Source organism: Aspergillus melleus, assembly GCF_016097325.1.
Source record: "Aspergillus melleus strain CBS 546.65 chromosome Unknown contig7, whole genome shotgun sequence".
NCBI lineage: Eukaryota > Fungi > Ascomycota > Eurotiomycetes > Eurotiales > Aspergillaceae > Aspergillus > Aspergillus melleus.
In genome coordinates this window covers 1,786,948-1,805,448 of record NW_025763376.1, presented here as the reverse complement: position 1 = coordinate 1,805,448, position 18,501 = coordinate 1,786,948, and the positions used below count along the sequence as shown (strand labels likewise).

Below are 18,501 nucleotides of genomic sequence, written 5' to 3'. Positions count from 1 at the left end.
TATTAGAACCATCTATCGGCCTTCGAGATCGTTGGCGGTGCCTGGCTCAGGATTCGTAGGACTGCTTGTCAGGGTAATACTGTTATTGCGTTCCTGATGACCATCGAATCGGCATCACATCGTATAATTAAGTGCCAAAAAATAACTATCACGTCAACCTTATAGGCTAGTTGTTGTGCATAAGCCTCACGATGCTTGTCATTTGGAATTCTGCGAAGTACGCGGCCCTCTGGATTGGGGCCGAATATACCCCGGGATTCTCAGCCTTGTCAGGTGATCGTATGCCAGGGCCTTTCTATCTTTTGGTTCGATATATGTTTATTCTGTAGTATATAAGAGGGCTCCTCAGCAGGATATGTTGCGGATGTTATCCATCTGGTACTCCAGGTCCAATACAGCCTTATCGCTGAACGCTTGTTCTTGGGTCGCTCCAACACTAGCATCAACATGTCTCCCCTTACGGCATTCCGCTTTTACCCTCTCCTTCTCGCCGTTCTCATCTTTGCCCTCCATGTGCTCGCATACCCCAGCCACCACGACCACTTCAGCCTCGACCCAACCGACGCCCTCTCCAAACGCTGGCCATCAAACCATCAGCGAACAACAAGCTCTGGCCCGACGCAACAGTCGAATACCTCTACGCCGACAAACAATCCAAAAAAGATTTCGAATCTATCCTCAAACAAGCCATGGAGCTCCGGTACCGCAACGGCCTCCCCAAACAATTCAAGCTGAAAGAAGCCCAGTTCAAACTCAGCAAGAGGCATGTCCTGAAGATCCACTACAACAATAAAAACGTTATGTTGACGTCCAACGGCATCCCGAGTAGCGGGTCAGGGCTTGCCTCGCATCTCATCACGCGCAGCGATATCGGGATGCTGGATGCGGTCACAGACGTGGCGCACGAAATTAGACATATGTTTGGTCTGCTGCATGAGCACCAGGATAGCATGTTCTGGGGCACGGGTATCAGCGAGCCAGTCTTCACATTCAACTGTCAGGATCTTAAGGATCATGACGAGAAGACCAAGGGGAAGACTGGGGAGCAGATTAACGGCGCGAATGGCATCTGCGAGTCCCGTGAGGAGGCCGCGAAGGCGGGCTTCTCGGCTGTGGAGTTTCTGCCGTTGATGGGGAGTACTGCTTTGGCTGCGGGGCCGGAGGATGTCGATTGGGATTCGATCATGTTGTATGCTAGCGGGGCTGGGGGGCAGGCATCGACGCAGACGCGTGATCGTCGGGCGCCGGCGCTGTTGAAGAAGAAGGGGAATGAGGAAACCAAGCCCAAGACGAAGCCGAGCGCGAAGGATGTGCAGGCTTTGAAGAACTTGTATAAGATCAAATAGAGGGGGCCTCGTGGGTAGGTGATAGATATTTGGCGTTTGTTGTTATTTAGGGTTGGGTGTACTTGTTGACTAACACAATTGAATAGATGCGGGCTTTGTATTGTATTGGATACTCAAATAGAAATTAATGGCTTGCTGGAAGCAAATTAAAGCAGGCATTAATTAGTTGAGACGGAGTTCTCCTGTTCAAGTCCAAACCTGCAGCTCGTGGCCTGAGGATCAAAATAGGGTTACTGAAGCACGTGCACTATGCCAGACAGCTAATCGAGCATCCATGCCCTCTGAAAGACACCCAGCAGTTAATTCCAGCCTTGGCCTTCTATGAATGATGTTTCGAGAATATTTCCCTCCTCGGTGCCATGTTTCTATTCACTAACAACGATCCCATTCAATGTCACAATCTTCCTTTTACATCTTTTAGTTGGGGGTGATTTTCGAGAGTCAAATTCTCCTTGCGAAGAAAGACAAGCCTTGATCTGTTCATAGCATTTACTGAATCAGTCTAGTGTGGGCTCCATGAATTGGCAAAATATTATTAATCTGATACAAACCATTAGCACGGGGTGCGTGCGCCATACAATTTCGGCACCCCGCGATACTCGGGCCGCAATGTAGGAACGCGATCAGCGTCAATTCGGCCGTGTGGGGGGTTGAGCTGGCCCGGTGTGCATGCGCCATTCAGACTTCCTGATAAAGTTCTAGACAGCTATTTGTGTTACCTAACCCAATGGCGTTCTTCAGGGAGGTCATCCGCAATCTCTGACCACGTTGAATGCGCCTAACTTGCCTTTTTCACGCCACCACCATGCAGCAGAATTTTCTCCTGCAGATCTAGTGTCCCGCTACACTACCTGTGGCCTCGTGATAGGGTCTAGAAAGCTCAGAAATGATATATCACAGTGAGTCAATTCACTTGCTGGAGTAGCTGTACCCTCGCTCACTTCTTTTGAACTGCCGGCGACCTGTTCACTTCTCGGCGGATGTCCACGTCAAGGCTTTCTTGCTGTTGTAATAAATAAACATTAATGAATGGATACTCAAGCGCATTGTATAGGTCTTCGGCATTCTTGCGCTGTCAGCCGCTCATTGAACGTGGGATGGGCCGACCCACCGGGGTGCCTTAGGGACCAGGCCTAGACTGACCCGGTCGGAGTTAAGGAAGAGTCGGGCCGCGTTCAGGCCCGCGTCGGGATGCCCGATTCTCCAGGCAGACACCGGTGGCGGCGTCTGGAAGGCTTATCTAATCAGGATCAACCGGCAGAAGAGATTTTCTTACGGGAATTACGCAGTCACATCTGATGATCGGACGCAGGAGACGGTGTGTTCGGCCTAGTAAGTCTAGTAACGCGCAGGATTCGGCTTGCCCCCCCGACTAAATTAGAACAGCTTATCTGGTCTGCATAACTCCAAGGGATACCCGTTTTGGAATGTGCGAGAAAAACAAGCGAAAGTCTTGGCAGGTGAGCTGTTTGGGTGGGCTAAACGATAGGTCAATTAATGTTGATATCATCACTCCATCGCGTTCCCCTAATTTGCCCCCCACCATATGATGTAATGCGATTACCTGGACTTTTTTGCCCTGGTAAGCAGCGGTCAAAACCGGCGGTGACCCTGGAGGAGCTGTTCTTTGACTCTCCTACATCCTTTCATCTCCTCTCCCTCTCCTCTCGCACATCCTCGCCCTTGTCATTCATTCAATTCTCTTTGTCTGATTCACAATGGCTCCCCTCAAGCTCAACACCAAGAACCTGTCGCAGATCTCGACGGCAGGCGAGTCCCAGGTCAAGGTCCCGACCTACCAGCGCGGTAATGCCGTGAAGGAGGGCATCGTCCATGTCGGCGTGGGCGGATTCCACCGGGCTCACCTGGCCGTGTACGTCGACCAGCTGATGCAGAAGCACGGCATCACCGACTACGCCATTTGCGGCGTGGGTTTGCAACCGTTCGATGCCGGCATGCGCGATGTCCTGAACTCCCAGGACCATCTGTACACGGTCATTGAGCGTTCGGCCAAGGGCAGCTTCGCCAACGTCGTCGGCAGCATCAACTCCTACCTCTTCGCCCCGGACAACCGGGAGGCCGTCATTGCGAAGATGGCCCACCCGGACACGCACATCGTCTCGCTCACCATCACCGAGAGCGGCTACTACTACAACGAGAACACCCACGAGCTGCAGAGCGAGCACCCAGACATCCAGTTCGACCTGGACCCGGCCAACGAGGCCGCCCCCCGCACCACCTTCGGCTTCCTCTACGCCGCCATGGCCCGGCGCCACCAGCAGGGCCTGAAGCCCTTCACCACCATGTCCTGTGACAACATGCAGAAGAACGGCGCCATCACGCGCCACATGCTCGTGTCGTTCGCTAAGCTCAAGAACCCCGACCTCGCCAAGTGGATCGACGAGCAGGGCCACTTCCCCAACGCCATGGTCGACCGCATCACGCCCCAGACCTCCGCCGACGACAAGACCGCCCTCGCCGAGAAGTTCGGCATCGAGGACGCCTGGCCCGTCGTCACCGAGCCCTTCATGCAGTGGGTCATCGAGGACCACTTCTCCGACGGCCGACCCCCCTTCGACCTGGTCGGCGTGCAGCTCGTCAAGAACGTGCACAACGTCGAGGAGTTCGAGAAGCACAAGCTCCGACTGCTGAACGGCAGCCACTCCGCCATCGGATACCCCGGCCAGCTGGCTGGCTTCCAATACGTGCACGAAGTCATGGAACACCCGCTGTTCAACAAGCTCGTGTGGCAGATGATGCAGGAGGAAGTGAAGCCGCTGCTGCCCGAGATCCCGGGCGTCAACATCGACGAGTACTGCAAGACGCTGATGGCGCGGTTCTCCAACCCCACCATCAAAGACCAGCTGCCTCGTATCTGTCTGAACGCCTCCGGCAAGATCCCCCAGTTCATCATGCCCTCCATCGCCGAGGCCATCTGGGTGACGGGTCCCTTCCGTCGGCTGTGCTTCGTCGCCGCCGCCTGGTTCCACTACATCAACGGGGTCGACGACAACGGCAAGAAGTTCGAAGTCGATGACCCCATGCGTGAGGAGCTCCAGGCGAAGGCTCGTGCTGGAGGTACCGATCCTTCGTCGGTTCTCAGCATCAAGAGCCTGTTCGGTGATGACCTGCGCAACGACGAGCGGTTCATGAAGGAGATCACGAAGGCTCTGGAGGAGATTTCCCGGGATGGAGTCCTCAAGACTCTTCCCAAGTATGTTGATTAAATGCCAACCAGCCGACAGTGCTACGGTATATGAACATGAAGTATTTATTTGACATTGGCGAGACTTTTCCTTTTTTTTTCTTTTGGGAAAAAAATACCGGGCGGGGTATTACGTGTGCGAGCGATGATTTTGATCTTGATCTTGTTTATGAACACTTTTTCCTTTAATGCTTCTACGTTTATTATTTCCTTTTTGGACACGTTATGAAGGAGTGAGTTATGAGAAAAAAATAGTACCTAGCTATATAGAGATAGATGATGATAGATAAAAATTCTCTTAATTCTCACCTATTCCTCTCATACTCAGCACCTAACTGAGGACGCCGAAACACGACCTCCACCACCTCGGAACACCTACCTTCTTTCTCTCCATGTATGTACCGAGTATGCAATTGCAGAATCGAGGGTCCGGTGTCTCCTGTAAAACTGTGGATAACTTCCCAGTAAGGATAATGGTGAACCAACCCTTGCTGTGTGAGCTTGTCCCCACGCTAGGGTCCATAACCGTGAGGGAGCAGATCGACAGATAACAAGCCAAATAGTGGATAGCTTAGTAGCCTTGTGGTAAAGAAGTTGGAAGAGAGGAGGGGCACCAAGGTTCCCAAACCCCCTCCAACTCACCAGCTAAAACACCTCACCCACAAAACAAACCATTCAACGTTTCCGGCAGGTCCTAAAAGCCAACAAAGGAACACAGCTTCTTTGTCTGCTTCCAGTTTAGCTGCAACTCTATCCCTGGTCGGTCAAGCGCCGTGCAGCTGGGCTGGCTCTTAGGGCTATTCATCCTGGTCAGATGGCGGGAGTTATTAATCTATTCAATTATTATTAAATATATGCATTAATTTTTTAGTCAAATAAGGTAGGGATTTAGTTAGTGGGTGAGGGGGAAAAGAAAAAAAGAAAAACTCAATTCCGGGATTTGCGTCTTATTGACAAGCTTCACGATCAACCGTTCTTCTGGAACTATAGAACCCAGAAAATACCTCTTTCTAAATTGCTAAAATTCCCTTCTGTCCAGAATCGTGGTAAAAGGGATCATGCAGATCTCAATCAAAACACGAAGATGGATTTGGAGGGGAGTGTTCCACGGGCACGGTACGGAGCACTATTGACCGCTTCGTGGAGCCCCCGTGGGGTTAGTTGTCAAGTACTGTAGGTGTCTGGTATCGGAGTACACCGTTTGTCGTGGTTGAGGTAGGTAAGTAGGTGGTAAAAAGAAATGCACATGGGGAAAATTTCAACGGTCATGGGGTTGGAAGGGATTCTTCACCGCCAGTGTTCATGTCAGATCTAATTAATTAATCAATAATAATAAGATTACTCACACGCTATTATTCAGAGCATTAAAGGAACTGCCGAAGACGGCTAGACCCATGTAGCTGGCGGCTAGGCTGAATGGGGTTTACTGTAAGGCTTTCGTAGGTAGGGACTTTTGACTACTACGACGGTGTTGGGAGAGGTTAGGTACTTTTGTATGCGCTTCGATTGTACGTATTCTGTTCTCGGGTTTAGGGTTTTATAAAATGCTTGCAGAAGTTTTTGTTGAGTTTGAGTGGAGGGTGACGGAAGTAAGCTTCTTTATCTCACCTGAAGGCTAAGCATGGGAGGTTTATCAGAAAGAGATATTAGATCAACATTATGGTAAGGGAATAACCAATATGAACGGTTTAACAGTCTATATGCAGTGTAAAGTGGTTGTTTGTCTCAAATTAACAGCCTATCACGACTCTTTTTGGGGTATATTATGCAGTATTCCATAGTGAGAAGAGTATGTCGCTGCCCTCATGCGCTGATTATGAATCCCTCCGAACGAGACTGTGGAGGTAAAATATTGCTTGCAGGAAGCTTCTCCGTGGCATCAGCCGTGACCGTGGGTTCTGGCGATGGTTGCACAGAAAGCTCCGCCTCTTGTGTCCCTGATGATTGAACAGTAGGCTGCGGATCTGGCGTCTCCGATGACTGTCCCGAATCCTGCCGTAGAGGCTTTCTCGAAGGCTTCTCCGACACCTGGGCAGGGAGCTCTGTTGTCGGAGATTGCGCGCTCGGTTGGGACTGCGCGTTCGGTTCTGAAGGCAACTCAGCCGGCTGCGGTGTACACGGGGTTCCATCAAGTTCCGACATAACTCCAAAGTCTCTCGCACTTTCGTGACCCGGGGATGTACTCGGTGATGGACCAGCTCGACTCGACTCAACCGGCAGCTCAGACGGCGGCTGCGCCTCCGCTCGCGCCGACAATTCCACCATGCCTTCTGGCTGCGGAATCTCACGCAAAACCTCAACCTCACGCGATTCCACCTCCACCGGAGGATCGAACATCTTATGGCCCAAAACACGCATCAACGACTGTGTCGCGGCCGGCAAAACAACCTCTCCCCGAAGCAACTGCTCCGCGGTGACCTTACTCTGATAGAATTTCTTATTCGCCGACTTCCGCTCCACCAACATGCCCCCCTCCACCGTGACTCCGCCATACATGCCCACCGTCTTCGAGTAGCTGAACATCGACGCCACGCCGTTGCTACTCGCTCCGCCGGACAGTTCAGCGCTACGCCCAAACGGCCCGAACGCGATGGAAATGTTCCCGCTTAGCGTTAAGCTTCCCGTGCGGGAGAACGTGCGGAGGGCGCGCTCATTCAGAATGAATACAAAATCCGTCAGCTCGATGCCGAACTGGCCGCCGAATCCGAGCCCGGCGGTGGCGACGGCCGAAGGCGCGGACCAGCGGCCGTCGTCGAGTCGGGCGATCAGAATCCCTGACCCGATTCGGATGGATCCGAGGAAGCCGGCGCGTGTGACCGTGATGATGGCGAGTCCCTGTATCTGGTTAGATCGTGTGTTGCTTCCTGTGTTGGTGTTCGAGATGGCATAAGCTCTGCTGGGGTGGTGGTTACGGACCTTGGCTTCGCCGAGGAAACGCGCTGGCATTTCCTTGCCGGGACTACCTGTGAACGAGCCATCGATGAACGATTCCAAGATCTGTCGGGCCTTCAAGCATTCGCCTATCCCGGAGTTAGTGTCACCGAGGCGCAAACCAGGAAATCGAAACTTACTATGCAGCGACGATGGCAGCGGATTGTGTACATTTCGAGGCATGTTGGCGCGGGCTCTAGCTCTACTACACTAACTCAAGAACCCTTGACCATTGGCAGGTAAAAAACGTCTCTTGAAGACAGTGGAGAATAAGAATTTGGATTACCGACGACGCGACGAGGATCATAAGATGTTGGGAAAAGGAGACATTTTAGAGGATTGGCACTAGTTTTTGGCCCCCCTCGTGGCGCAGTCTGCCTTGCTAGTGGCCGCTTCGTAAATTCGCAAGGGATCTTCGACCGTTTGGAAATCTTCAGTGAGCCTTGTGTGACTGTCAGGGAGGCTTAGATGTTTCAGGTTTGGTGTGCATTGCTGTCTTGGACTGGGTGCAGACTGTAGAAATGTCACACCCTTGCCAGCCTGGTGGAATTCGTGAGAGATGATCCCGAGACGGACGGGTTCCGACAATTTGTCTCTGGGCTAGCCCGATGTTTATATGATCTACCTCCTTGATTAAACGTTTTTGCTCACTGTGTTAGCTTTTAGTTGACTGGGTGTCCTGAATTTTCCTGGTCAGTCACCTCAATTGTTTGTCAAGCCAAAACAAGCCATGAATTCTATGGCGACAGTGAAGGAAACGCAACTTCGTCAAAAAGCTCTCCGGGTCCAAATCTCGAAAGTTTCATAACAAATATATCATAACACATGAACAAACAATCTAGTCAAGCAATATGTACGTAGGTTGATATCCAAAAATACAACTTCCTATATCAGCTTACTTCTCCCGTTGCAAGACCTCCTCGGTCGTTTGGACGAGAATGTCAAACGCTCGACGAATGTATTTCTCGTCGGCTTGCTCATTCGAGCTAACCACGCGAATAGAATAAACGCCAGCAATGACCGTCGAGGTGATGAAGATCTCGCCACGCGAGTTGATCAGCTCATAAACTTCCTTGGTCAGCGCGTTCGCTTTCTCGTCCGGCTGCGCAACGGACGCCTCTCCGTTCATGACGGCGTGACTCGGGTTCTTGATTCGGAGAACAGTCAAGCAGAAGGCAGGCTTGGTAACGATCTCAAAAAGGTCGGATCGGCTGCGCACCAGGTCCGAGAACACTTCGCCAATTTTGATGGTCCGCCGGATGAAGGCTTTCATTCCGTTGAGTCCGTAACTGCGAACCACGAACCAGATCTTCAAGGCGCGGAATCGTCGTCCGAGCGAGATGGACCAGTTCCGGTAATCGATGACCGTGCCGGCGTCGGAGTAGGGGTTGCGCAAGTAGGCTGGAGTAATGTCAAGAGCATCGGTCAGATCGTGGCGATTCCTGACAAACAGAAGACTGTCGAAACTGTTAGCGATGAGTCCCGCGATCGAACTTTTGAAAACATACCTAGCGTCAAAGTTCACGAGGAGCCATTTATGCATATTCATGTTGAAGCTGTCCACGCCCTCTGCAAAGTCCTTGGCAATATACTGGAATTCATCCGCCACCAGAGCCGCGCCAGCATAGGCAGCGTCAATGTGGACCCAGATTTTCTGCCATGACGGCTTCTCTCGCAAAACGGCCTTGATCTCGGCAAAGCGATCCAAGGCACAGGAGTTCGTCGTGCCCATTCCAAGAGTGATATAGTACGGCGTGAAGTTATCCTTCTCGCACTGTTCCAGCACAGCTCGCAACCCCTCGCCAGTCATCTCCATGTTGTTCTCCAACTGCGCGGTGACGCTGCGGTAGCGGGTTCCCGCGATCAGAGCGCCCTTGGCGGTACTGCTGTGCGCTTGATTGCTGCCCAGCGCAACCAATCTCGGTCGGAGATCCATCAGCCGATCCTCGAACTCGACCGTACCCTCCTTCAGCCCCTCAGCGCGCGCCTGCTCATACACCCGTCGCTCACGAGCAGCAATCATCACCGTCGCAATGGTGTCACTGGCCGTGACCTGAATGACACCGCCGCCACGGTTTTCCGACGTACTAAGGAAGCACTCAGGAAGACCCAAGGCCTGCGCCATCCAGTCCATGACAATAGTCTCCAGCTCCGTGCAAGCCGGCGAGCAAAGCCAATTGAACGCAGGAGCCGTGAACGCGGCGGAGTACATTTCACCCAGAATGCTAGGATAGGTCACCGTGGCCGGAAAGAAAGCCATGAAGTTAGGCGACTGCCAGTGCGTCAACCCTGGCTTGATCTTGTTCTCGATATCGGCCTGGATCTGCGACCATTCTTCCGGCTCCTCGGGCGGATTCTCAGGAATCAGAGGACGCAAGTACCCCGGTTCGACCGTGGGCACGACGCGCTGCGACGGCAGGCCGTCAAAGTATCCGATAACTGTCAGCTCATTAGTGGAGCTGATCTGGGAAAAGATGTATGATTGACTGACTATCATCAATGGCTGCATGAGCCGCCGTTCTGAATTGCTCTCGATCCATCTGTGGATTTTTGCCGGCGGTCGGAAGCTTCCGAGGATGCGGGGTGAACTCAATTGGGCTTCTGAGGTCGGTTGAAGGCGTAGAAACTCTACCGTTAAAAGTGAAGGGGGGTTGGCCGAAGATAGATGACGACAGGAGGATCAATCTGTCAACTTATACCTGGTCTAGGAGGGCGAGAGAGAAGTGTCAGAAGGATGATGGAGGGGAAGGAAAACTTGTCACGACTAGGGCGCGTTCATTCCGAGATTCCGCACTTCCGCACCGTCACATTTGCCTCAGGCAGCGAGGCAGGGGGTCCCTGCATTTCAAGTACTTTCATCCAACTTGATAACTACGGATTTGCCTGGGTAACACTAGAGCATGACCTAGGATACTGAATCAGGAAGGACCTGGTGAGCTAAAACATTACCAAGTGCAATCTTTACCCTGCGCTTAAGCATTCCTGATCAAATATATATAGAAATTTTGAATCGTAAAAACCCACGATTATATGCCAGACGAGTATAATAACGAACCAAACAGAAAGTTCTCTTTGTTTGAAGAGCAACAGAAAATTCGTCCTTCAATAACCCATGCTCTCCCTATCAATTATCTACTAGTCCATTGTAGATTTGATGCGGTGTAAACATGTCAAGATATGCCAAGAAACGCATCCGCCAGCCATGTGATTAATAATCTCCACTCCTGGACAGATCAACAAACACCCCTTCTCTGTCAACATTGGCCACTCCTTCGCTATCCATTATGACAGAAAGTAACGACACCACAAAACTTCCCCCAGGGATTGACTGTCAAGACATCATTGCCTTTGGAACAACAGGCCCTGTTGCACGCTACCCGGATACTCTTCGGGTCGCGAAAATCCCCCATGATGGAGATCCAGAGGCACAGGAACGTAGTTCAATAGAGTCGCAGATTTACCAACACTTTGCCCGGTCGAAAGACCGACCTACTTCCATTCTACAGTACTTTGAGACTTTCAATGGCAATGTCATTTTAGAGTACGCTGAGAAGGGTGATGTTCGACGATTTCTGCGCAAACATGAAGCACCTCCTGAAGGGATTCTTCTTCAATGGGCGAGACAAACAGCAGAGTCGTTGGCGTTTTGTCACAGCCAGGGTGTCTTACATGGGCATATCAACTGCGGGGATCTCTGTCTTGATCGCAACTTGAACATAAAACTTGGAGACTTTGCTGGGTCATCGATTAATGGCTCGCCTGCGAAGGTGTGCTACAGTGCTAGCCACCAGCTTCCCCAGAACCGTCCTTCGACTTCTGATGGAATTATCATTTCAGAGAAGACAGAAATCTTTGCATTCGGCTCGACTTTATATGAAATGGTGACTGGGGATGAACCGTACAGTGGACTGGATGAGTCTGAGGTTGAGGACTTGTTTAGACGGAATATTTTCCCCGATACTACTGGCATTGGACGATTCGGATCGGTTGTTTTCAGATGCTGGACCTCGGACTTTAGCCATATGAGTGAGATCGCCAAATGTATTGAAGACAAAAGTGAGTCGTGGCAATATTGTGAGTCCTTATATGGTTGCTGATGGTAGATAAAGTACGAAGCCATAGCCGGCAAAATGCACTTGCTCTTTCCTTCGCATTTGCCTTGGTTATACATTTCTTTCGAAGCGTTGCATGACAAGGGAATTGGTTACCCCTAGGATATAGCTGGGCTCGGAGTAGACAAGTGGATCAAAGGAAGTAAGTCACAAAGTAGCATATCGCGTAAGCAGCGTCCCTCATTGCCGGGATCCCCGCAGCTGATCTCGACCATTGACCTCACCTTCCCCTCTTTCTTTTTTATGCGCACTCTTTGATAAACAGCAACCCAAATAAATATGCCTCTTGCCAAAGCCATCCTCAACGGAAACGTCCTAGCAGAGTCCCCCACCTGGGAATCTGTCGAGGGCAACGTTTACGTATATCCACCCACCTCCTCCAAGCACCGCATCGCAGACAATCTAACTATACATTCTAACCCGCTTACAATCTAGTTCCCACCATCAGCACTGAAGAATAAATCCCAGTTCGCAGAAACAGACTTGACCACATATTGTCCATGGAAAGGAACAGCGTCGTATTATTCAGTCACAGTTGGTGGTAGGTTTAACCCTGCGGTCAAAAGTTGATCGGAGCTGACGGTTTCTTGCTGGTTCGGCTAGATGAAACGTTTCCTAATGTAGCGTGGTATTATCCGGAGCCCTATGATGCGGCTTTGAATATTAAGGATCATATTGCGTTTTGTGAGTGGGTATTCTTTTCATGGTGGACGTTGCTGACAAACGATGTTAGACAAGAGTAAGGTGGAGGTTGTGGTTGAGTAGAGTTTTCGCAGATGTCATTTTTTGGGCAAGAGGGATGACCAAGTGGCTTTTGTACGATCGTTGTTGGCTTTCTGAATCAAGAGCAATCAAGCTTGAGCCGACGAGGTAATCTCAAGAAACATAGGCTTGGGGTATATTAGCTATTCATAATGAATCTATGAATGCATTCAGTTTCATAACCAACATCACCCGCAAGGTATCGTCGCGCTAGTCAACTCGGTCAAAAGTCCAGTCCAGTCCGCATCCTCGAATGTATAGTTGTAACCGTTCTCGAGGAACTCCGACCATACATCTTCGAGCTGTCGCTCATCGCCATCGGCAAATTGATTTGTAGGTACATTTGGAGCGCTGTCCCACGTCTGCGCAACAGGCACTGACTTGTCATTTGGCTCAAAAGGAACAATCACCGGCTGTGTAGGATCTTCAGCCGGCCCAACAACTAGTGAAGAAGGCTGGTTCAGCTGCGTTCCACCAGGGACTGCCAGTTTGTCATTCTTCCAGTGCTTCTGGAGGATGTTCATCATGGCCTGGATGCCTTCCTTCACGAGACAAGACGATTGCTGCGCCTTACTCAGAATGCGGCAGGCATCTAGGACTTCCTCCTTGCGCTTATCCCCGAGGATGTCGTCCCAATTGAAACAGACGTCGAGCAGCAGGATCACAGCGGCCATGAATATGTGGTGCATCACGGACCACACAACAGAGCTTGGTGGCGTGAACTTGGGCTCCTCTTCGTCCATGATCCTCTTGATCTCGAGCACTTTGCGAGCGGATTGGAGACAGATGACGTGAGAATAAGAATAGGTTGGTTCCCGCGCCCCGCGGATGAAGAACTGGCGGTGCAAGCGACAGATGCGTGAGTAGTAGGCCTGCTGCAGAACACACCTCTGCCACGCTAGGGTTGGCCGCTCTTTGTAGAGATTCGCAAACCGTCGCCGTGAGCCGGGATCAAGTCGGAAGAACTCTGGGACTTCCGAAAGAGCTTGGTGGATCTTTCGATCTAGTTCCAGGATCTTTGAATAGTCGATTTCGAGCCCGTTGAGCTGCTCGTAGGCTATTTTGTCTATAATGTCGCGGATCACGAAAGAGAGCTTCAGGCGCTCCAATGTGAAAGACATGTCAGTAGGCACGGATTTGGGTGATGACGCAAGGCTCGGGTTCTTTTCCAAAGCTTCGTCGTCGACATTGCGTGGTTGGTTCACACTCATGTGTGTGGGATAAATTTGGTAGGTCCATTCTTGAGGGCCGCTCAGGAAACCTAGAAACCTGAAGGAGTGTAGAGTATCAGCAAATGAGACTGAGTGGCACGGTAACTAGACCTACCATTCACTACTCGTGATATCCCACCAAAGCCGCCTTTTGATCTCAACCTCAACAGGGTCCACCTTGCTTTGATCCCTCGCCTCGCGGGTTCGAGGGGAGTCGATACAGTGCAGCATGAGACTTTTCGCTTGGCTCACGACAGCCCCGTGTATGAACAACGCGCTAACTGACTCATGGGAGCTCAGGTTGCAAACATAATGTACGACAAGCATGACCGCCTGGAGGCCTTCCAGGGTGGGAGATGCAGAGTGATTATTCTGAATCAAAGCAGCACCCGTCAGAAATGTGAACTCTTGACAGCATATTTCCGAATAGGGCGATGATTCAGACGATAGCTGCAAATACAAGGCACTCGCAGCGATGCTGAACAACAAGGCTAGATGATCGAGTTTTACCGGCGACCCTCGTTCGATGCACTCGTAAACACCGTTGATCTGTGCTTCCGCCCGCTTCAAAATGATGATGTGATACAAGTAATCGACATACTTTGAATAGTACCGAAAAAGAGCGGTCGCCTCCTGTCTCGTGGGCACAAAATGGATCAGATTGATCGTTGCCGGGTTCTCACGGGAAGCATTCCACTCGCGCATAGGTAATGAGGATTGAGCCCCTGATGGAGAATTCGGGCTGCCGATAGACAACAGACCTCTCTTCATGGTTTCATCAAAGTCATCTCTCAACCACCTTGGTGCAGCCGTCGGCACTCGCGCTCCCATGTGTATGTGCTCCAGTAGATCCGCGGTGGCCGCTGATTCCCTACTGTACCGTTGCTGCGGATGTTGCTGGCAGACCGGAGCGGACGGCGGAGGCACCCCAGCGGATATTCGAGGCCCATCCGTAGCATATGGCTGGGTGGAGTCACAGTCCGTTCGATTGTCATCGTGTGCTGCTGTCTTGGACAACGGAGCGACAGAAACCCCAGGGCTGTAGCTGCATGTGAGTTTTCGAGTGACACAACTCTCACACGGCTGCTGTCGGTTGCATTTGAGTTTCTTCCGTCTGCATGAATCACACGAGACCGGATCCTGCCTGGGACGACGCTTCGGGGCTGGATCGGGTAGCTGGGATGAGTCCTTTCGTTTCATCGTGGCAGTTGGCGCGGATGGCCGAGCGTCGCTGCGCCGCTTCGCCGGAGACTCCGCGGGCTGGGTCACGTGCCATCGCCCGACCATGGCCGGAGGGGGTTTGTTGAGAGAGTTCATCGGCGCGCAAAATGGGAAGAATTCTTGGGACAAGGGATGCAGAGTAAGAAGGAAATTTTAGCTGGACTAGGTCCGGGATACTGACTCTTGCAGCGTTGACCATCGGGGCATATGGCCCTTTTTCAGGCATTTCGTCTCCCGATATCTTGCAATGGACTCTCCGGTCGGAGTCTCCGGGCCCGGAGGCAATCTGCGTCCTCTGCTCTCCTAGGTCGAGTGCAGCAGTGCTAGGTATCTCTGTTTTCGTCCATATTTTTCCACCGGAGCCTCCGTCATGATCAAAATCACAAAATGCCAGAATCTGTTTACTCCGGCTATAAAGGGGCCTGTTGGGCTTCTGAAGCCCCCGGATCAAAATCCCGAACGGAATCAGCCTCAGCACGTTAGCCAAACGCCTCTTCATCTCGATAATTTGCTGTAATCAACGAGTTTGTTTTGTTTTAAGCACTTGTCGTGTATGAACAATGGGAAGCCCAGATAACTCGGTGGCGGATCAAAGCCCGCCCAGCGAATATACGTTCGTGCTGCGTTCTCCCAGATGAAGCAAAGGCACTAACAATTCCCTCTTAGGAAGCGTGCCTGGCTCGTCATCATAGGAGCAACTCTTGGAGCTTTCTGCACGGTCGGTTTCGTGAACTCGTTCGCAGTCTTTGAAGAACACTATGCAAAGAACCAATTGGCCGACAAATCGCAATCGACGATCGCCTGGCTGGGAGCCATCGCCATATTCTTCGTTTTCTCGGTATCCGTAATATCTGGCCCGATTCAAGATGCGTTTGGTCCTAGGGTAGGTCGTTATGCCGCTTCAATCGGCTGGTGCTTCGAACTAACAAAGCTGGATAGTGGCCTGTGTTGATCGGTTCTGTGGGCGTGGTCTTCTCTCTTATGATGACCTCGTTGTGTAAGGAGTTTTATCAATTCATACTCGCCCAGGGTGTCCTCCTTGGAATATCAATGGCACTGGTAGTATGTCCTGTACTCGCACTGATCGGCCAATATATCAAGGTCAAGCGCGCGCTAGCGATGGCGATTGTGATCTCCGGGTCATCCCTGGGAGGTGTGGTCTGGCCCATTGTCCTCACCCAGCTGCTGAAAAAGCCCAATGTTGGATTCGGCTGGACCATGCGAATTGCCGGGTTCATTATGGTTCCTCTTCTGGCTCTCACCTGCCTGTGGTGTCGTCCGCCACTCGAATCCTCCTCGTCCACGGCCCAGCAGCCCAGCTCCGATGATACCGAATCGAAAGGTGAAGAGAAAGACACTCCAGAGAAGACAGATTATTCATTCCTCCGAAAGCCGTCCGTGGTCCTCACCTGTGTCGCGTTCTTCATCATCTACTTCGGCATGTTCTCGCCCTTCTTCTATACAACCTCATATTCCGTTGACCACGGGTTCTCTTCCGATCTTTCTTTCTACACGACGTCCATCATCAACGGTGCCTCGTTCTTCGGCCGCCTTCTTCCCGGCCTTCTCGCTGATCGCTACGGCAGGTTCAACTGCTGCTTCGTCGCCACTCTCTTATCAGGGATCATTGCCCTGTGCTGGACGAAGGCGACCTCTGTCGCAGGGTTGGTCATTTTCGCTGCTGCGTATGGATTTACCTCCGGTGTAAGGAACTCATGCCCTCCCTCTCATATGGATATCAACTAAAGCTGACATTCTTTAGGGAATCCTATCCCTCCAACAAGCCTGCGCCGCACAAATCGCCACTCCACGAACGCTCGGCCTCACGATCGGTGTCGTCATGGCGTCTACCTCTCTTTCGTATGTATCCCTAAACACCTTCGATAATCTGCTTGACAAAAGCTGATTCCCTCTCTCCCACATCCACAGAGCAATGGCAGGCGTCCCCATCAGCGGTGAACTAGCCGGAAAATACGGCTACCTTCCCCTCTCAATTTACTCGGGTGTCAGCCTCCTGCTTGGCAGCTTTCTTCTCATCGCTGCACGGCTAGCACAGAACAAAAGTTTGTATGCTGCTGTTTAAAATCGAACGTTGTGACACAGCCAGCAATAATCAAATAGCCTGATGTTCGGTTATGCGATGACGGGTACAGGTGCATACATACAAGCAAGGGGGCGCGGGAGGGGTTCGTGTAAGCGGAGTGAGACTGCATAAATTGAGCAGCATGTGCATTATGATGTGGCACGAACCATCTTCGGATGCCGTCGAGTATGGAATCCGGAAAGACACTAATTGCGAGGAAGACGGGCGTGCTTATTGTCTGACTGAGGGGTATAGACATGCAAGGTACTTCTGTCGAGTGTCAGATCGGATGAGAATACGAGGGCTGATGCGCCTTGCGAATGACATATCGTGGCTTGGATGGAAGCTAGGGCTGACCAGGCATGTTTGGACGTCTCTTCTCTATGGTGCATTAAGGTGTTGGATAGCATATAGATGATTATAAATTATATACTAATATCTCCTCTTTTACTTCATTCGCTCCGTGGAATATTAATACGAATGATCATGAAATGCTGGGAATGATAGGAATAAAGGGATTTGAATCCACATGCTCAGGGACTACATGCCTATGGTTTTGGGATAGCCTTTTATATTGCCGTGTCCCTATACGAGGCTTAGAACGTATGCTAGCAGATTCTGAATATGAGATAGCTCTTCATATACTGTTCCATACTGCACTTACTAGCCCAACTATCGGTGGAATATAAACATCCCCCTGTTCGACCTTCCCCGGCACCTCTTTAGTTAGATATATTGAGCTTCTATACTTATTACTCTGCATCGCTTCGGCTTGTTGGCGATTCCGAACCCGAGTGATGTTCTGCGTTAGCGGCCTCTAAGCCTCGTGAAATATGCCCTAAAAAGTCATCAGAGACATCGTAGTCGTAATCGTCTAAACGAACCAATCTAGGGAGACAATTACAGTTAGTGGGAAAAAAAGGGAGTAAGAATAGGAAGCCCCTCTCGTCTTATCGCTCTATCAGTTCAAACCCCCAAGATAAGACAATTCCACGCCCTGTGTTTGACGAACTGATAAGGGATATCGCAGCCTTCCGCCTTGCAAATGTGGGGATGATAAAGCAAACGACGCTACGGAGCACCCTAAATCTTATGCCAAGAACACTTCGACCCGCGCTTGCCCAGGTTCCGAGAGTCTTCAGAGGAGGGACACCGTTCATGACCTATCATCATCACTCCGAGAAGCCTTACTCGATTGCCCTCTTCCGATATTGATAAGGGCTGTCTCCGGATATCCCGCGATGTGTCAATCATTGCCTTTGGAGGCAGCGCTATGCGAAAACGATGCTAGTTAAGGTGAGATGTGGGGAATTTCTCCGAGTGTTAGCTGGATCCCCAGATGGGTATGTTGCTTCCGACCTATCTAGCCAATAATGACGTTGAGGAAAGCAACGTAGTGGTGGTCTGGCTAAATCTGGGGATCGGAATCGGAGCCACTGAATGGCTATCCTGTGCCATGGGTTGATAACGTGCCTTCTAACTGCAAGGCCTGAGATAAGAATAAGGAGCGAGAGATATAGTTGAGTCATTATGGGGCACTCGGTATCGTTTGCAGCGGGCCATTCTTTTTCGGAGCATCGGAGTGTTCGGAGTCCTCAGATGGATTTCGGATCCCTCGAGAAGTCGCATT

At 51.1% G+C, this 18,501-nt stretch overlaps 6 protein-coding genes across 6 annotated transcripts; 3 read left to right on the top strand and 3 right to left on the bottom strand.

The window, feature by feature from the left end:
* Positions 1 to 689: 689 nt before the first annotated feature.
* Positions 690 to 1,346, top strand: LDX57_011546 (uncharacterized protein; the record flags this gene model as incomplete). Its single annotated transcript, XM_046093290.1, has 1 exon — positions 690 to 1,346. The coding sequence occupies one exon, from the start codon at positions 690 to 692 to the stop codon at positions 1,344 to 1,346; it is 657 nt and encodes a 218-aa protein (XP_045949268.1).
* A 1,718-nt stretch (positions 1,347 to 3,064) lies between these two features.
* LDX57_011545 (mannitol dehydrogenase family protein) lies at positions 3,065 to 4,573 on the top strand (the record flags this gene model as incomplete). Its single annotated transcript, XM_046093289.1, has 1 exon — positions 3,065 to 4,573. One exon carries the CDS (start codon positions 3,065 to 3,067, stop codon positions 4,571 to 4,573), a length of 1,509 nt encoding a protein of 502 aa, XP_045949267.1.
* Positions 4,574 to 6,354: 1,781 nt separating this feature from the next.
* On the bottom strand, positions 6,355 to 7,665 carry LDX57_011544 (uncharacterized protein; the record flags this gene model as incomplete). The annotated part of the gene is made up of 1 exon (XM_046093288.1): positions 6,355 to 7,665. One exon carries the CDS (start codon positions 7,663 to 7,665, stop codon positions 6,355 to 6,357), a length of 1,311 nt encoding a protein of 436 aa, XP_045949266.1.
* A 712-nt stretch (positions 7,666 to 8,377) lies between these two features.
* On the bottom strand, positions 8,378 to 10,022 carry LDX57_011543 (putative aromatic-L-amino-acid decarboxylase; the record flags this gene model as incomplete). Its single annotated transcript, XM_046093287.1, has 3 exons — positions 8,378 to 8,939; positions 8,991 to 9,921; positions 9,974 to 10,022. The coding sequence occupies 3 exons, from the start codon at positions 10,020 to 10,022 to the stop codon at positions 8,378 to 8,380; spliced, it is 1,542 nt and encodes a 513-aa protein (XP_045949265.1).
* A 2,522-nt stretch (positions 10,023 to 12,544) lies between these two features.
* On the bottom strand, positions 12,545 to 14,884 carry LDX57_011542 (Zn(II)2Cys6 transcription factor; the record flags this gene model as incomplete). Its single annotated transcript, XM_046093286.1, has 2 exons — positions 12,545 to 13,625; positions 13,683 to 14,884. 2 exons carry the CDS (start codon positions 14,882 to 14,884, stop codon positions 12,545 to 12,547), a joined length of 2,283 nt encoding a protein of 760 aa, XP_045949264.1.
* Positions 14,885 to 15,348: 464 nt separating this feature from the next.
* Positions 15,349 to 16,871, top strand: LDX57_011541 (MCT family MFS transporter; the record flags this gene model as incomplete). Its single annotated transcript, XM_046093285.1, has 5 exons — positions 15,349 to 15,401; positions 15,455 to 15,671; positions 15,728 to 16,492; positions 16,551 to 16,648; positions 16,718 to 16,871. The coding sequence occupies 5 exons, from the start codon at positions 15,349 to 15,351 to the stop codon at positions 16,869 to 16,871; spliced, it is 1,287 nt and encodes a 428-aa protein (XP_045949263.1).
* Between the last annotated feature and the right edge of the window lie 1,630 nt (positions 16,872 to 18,501).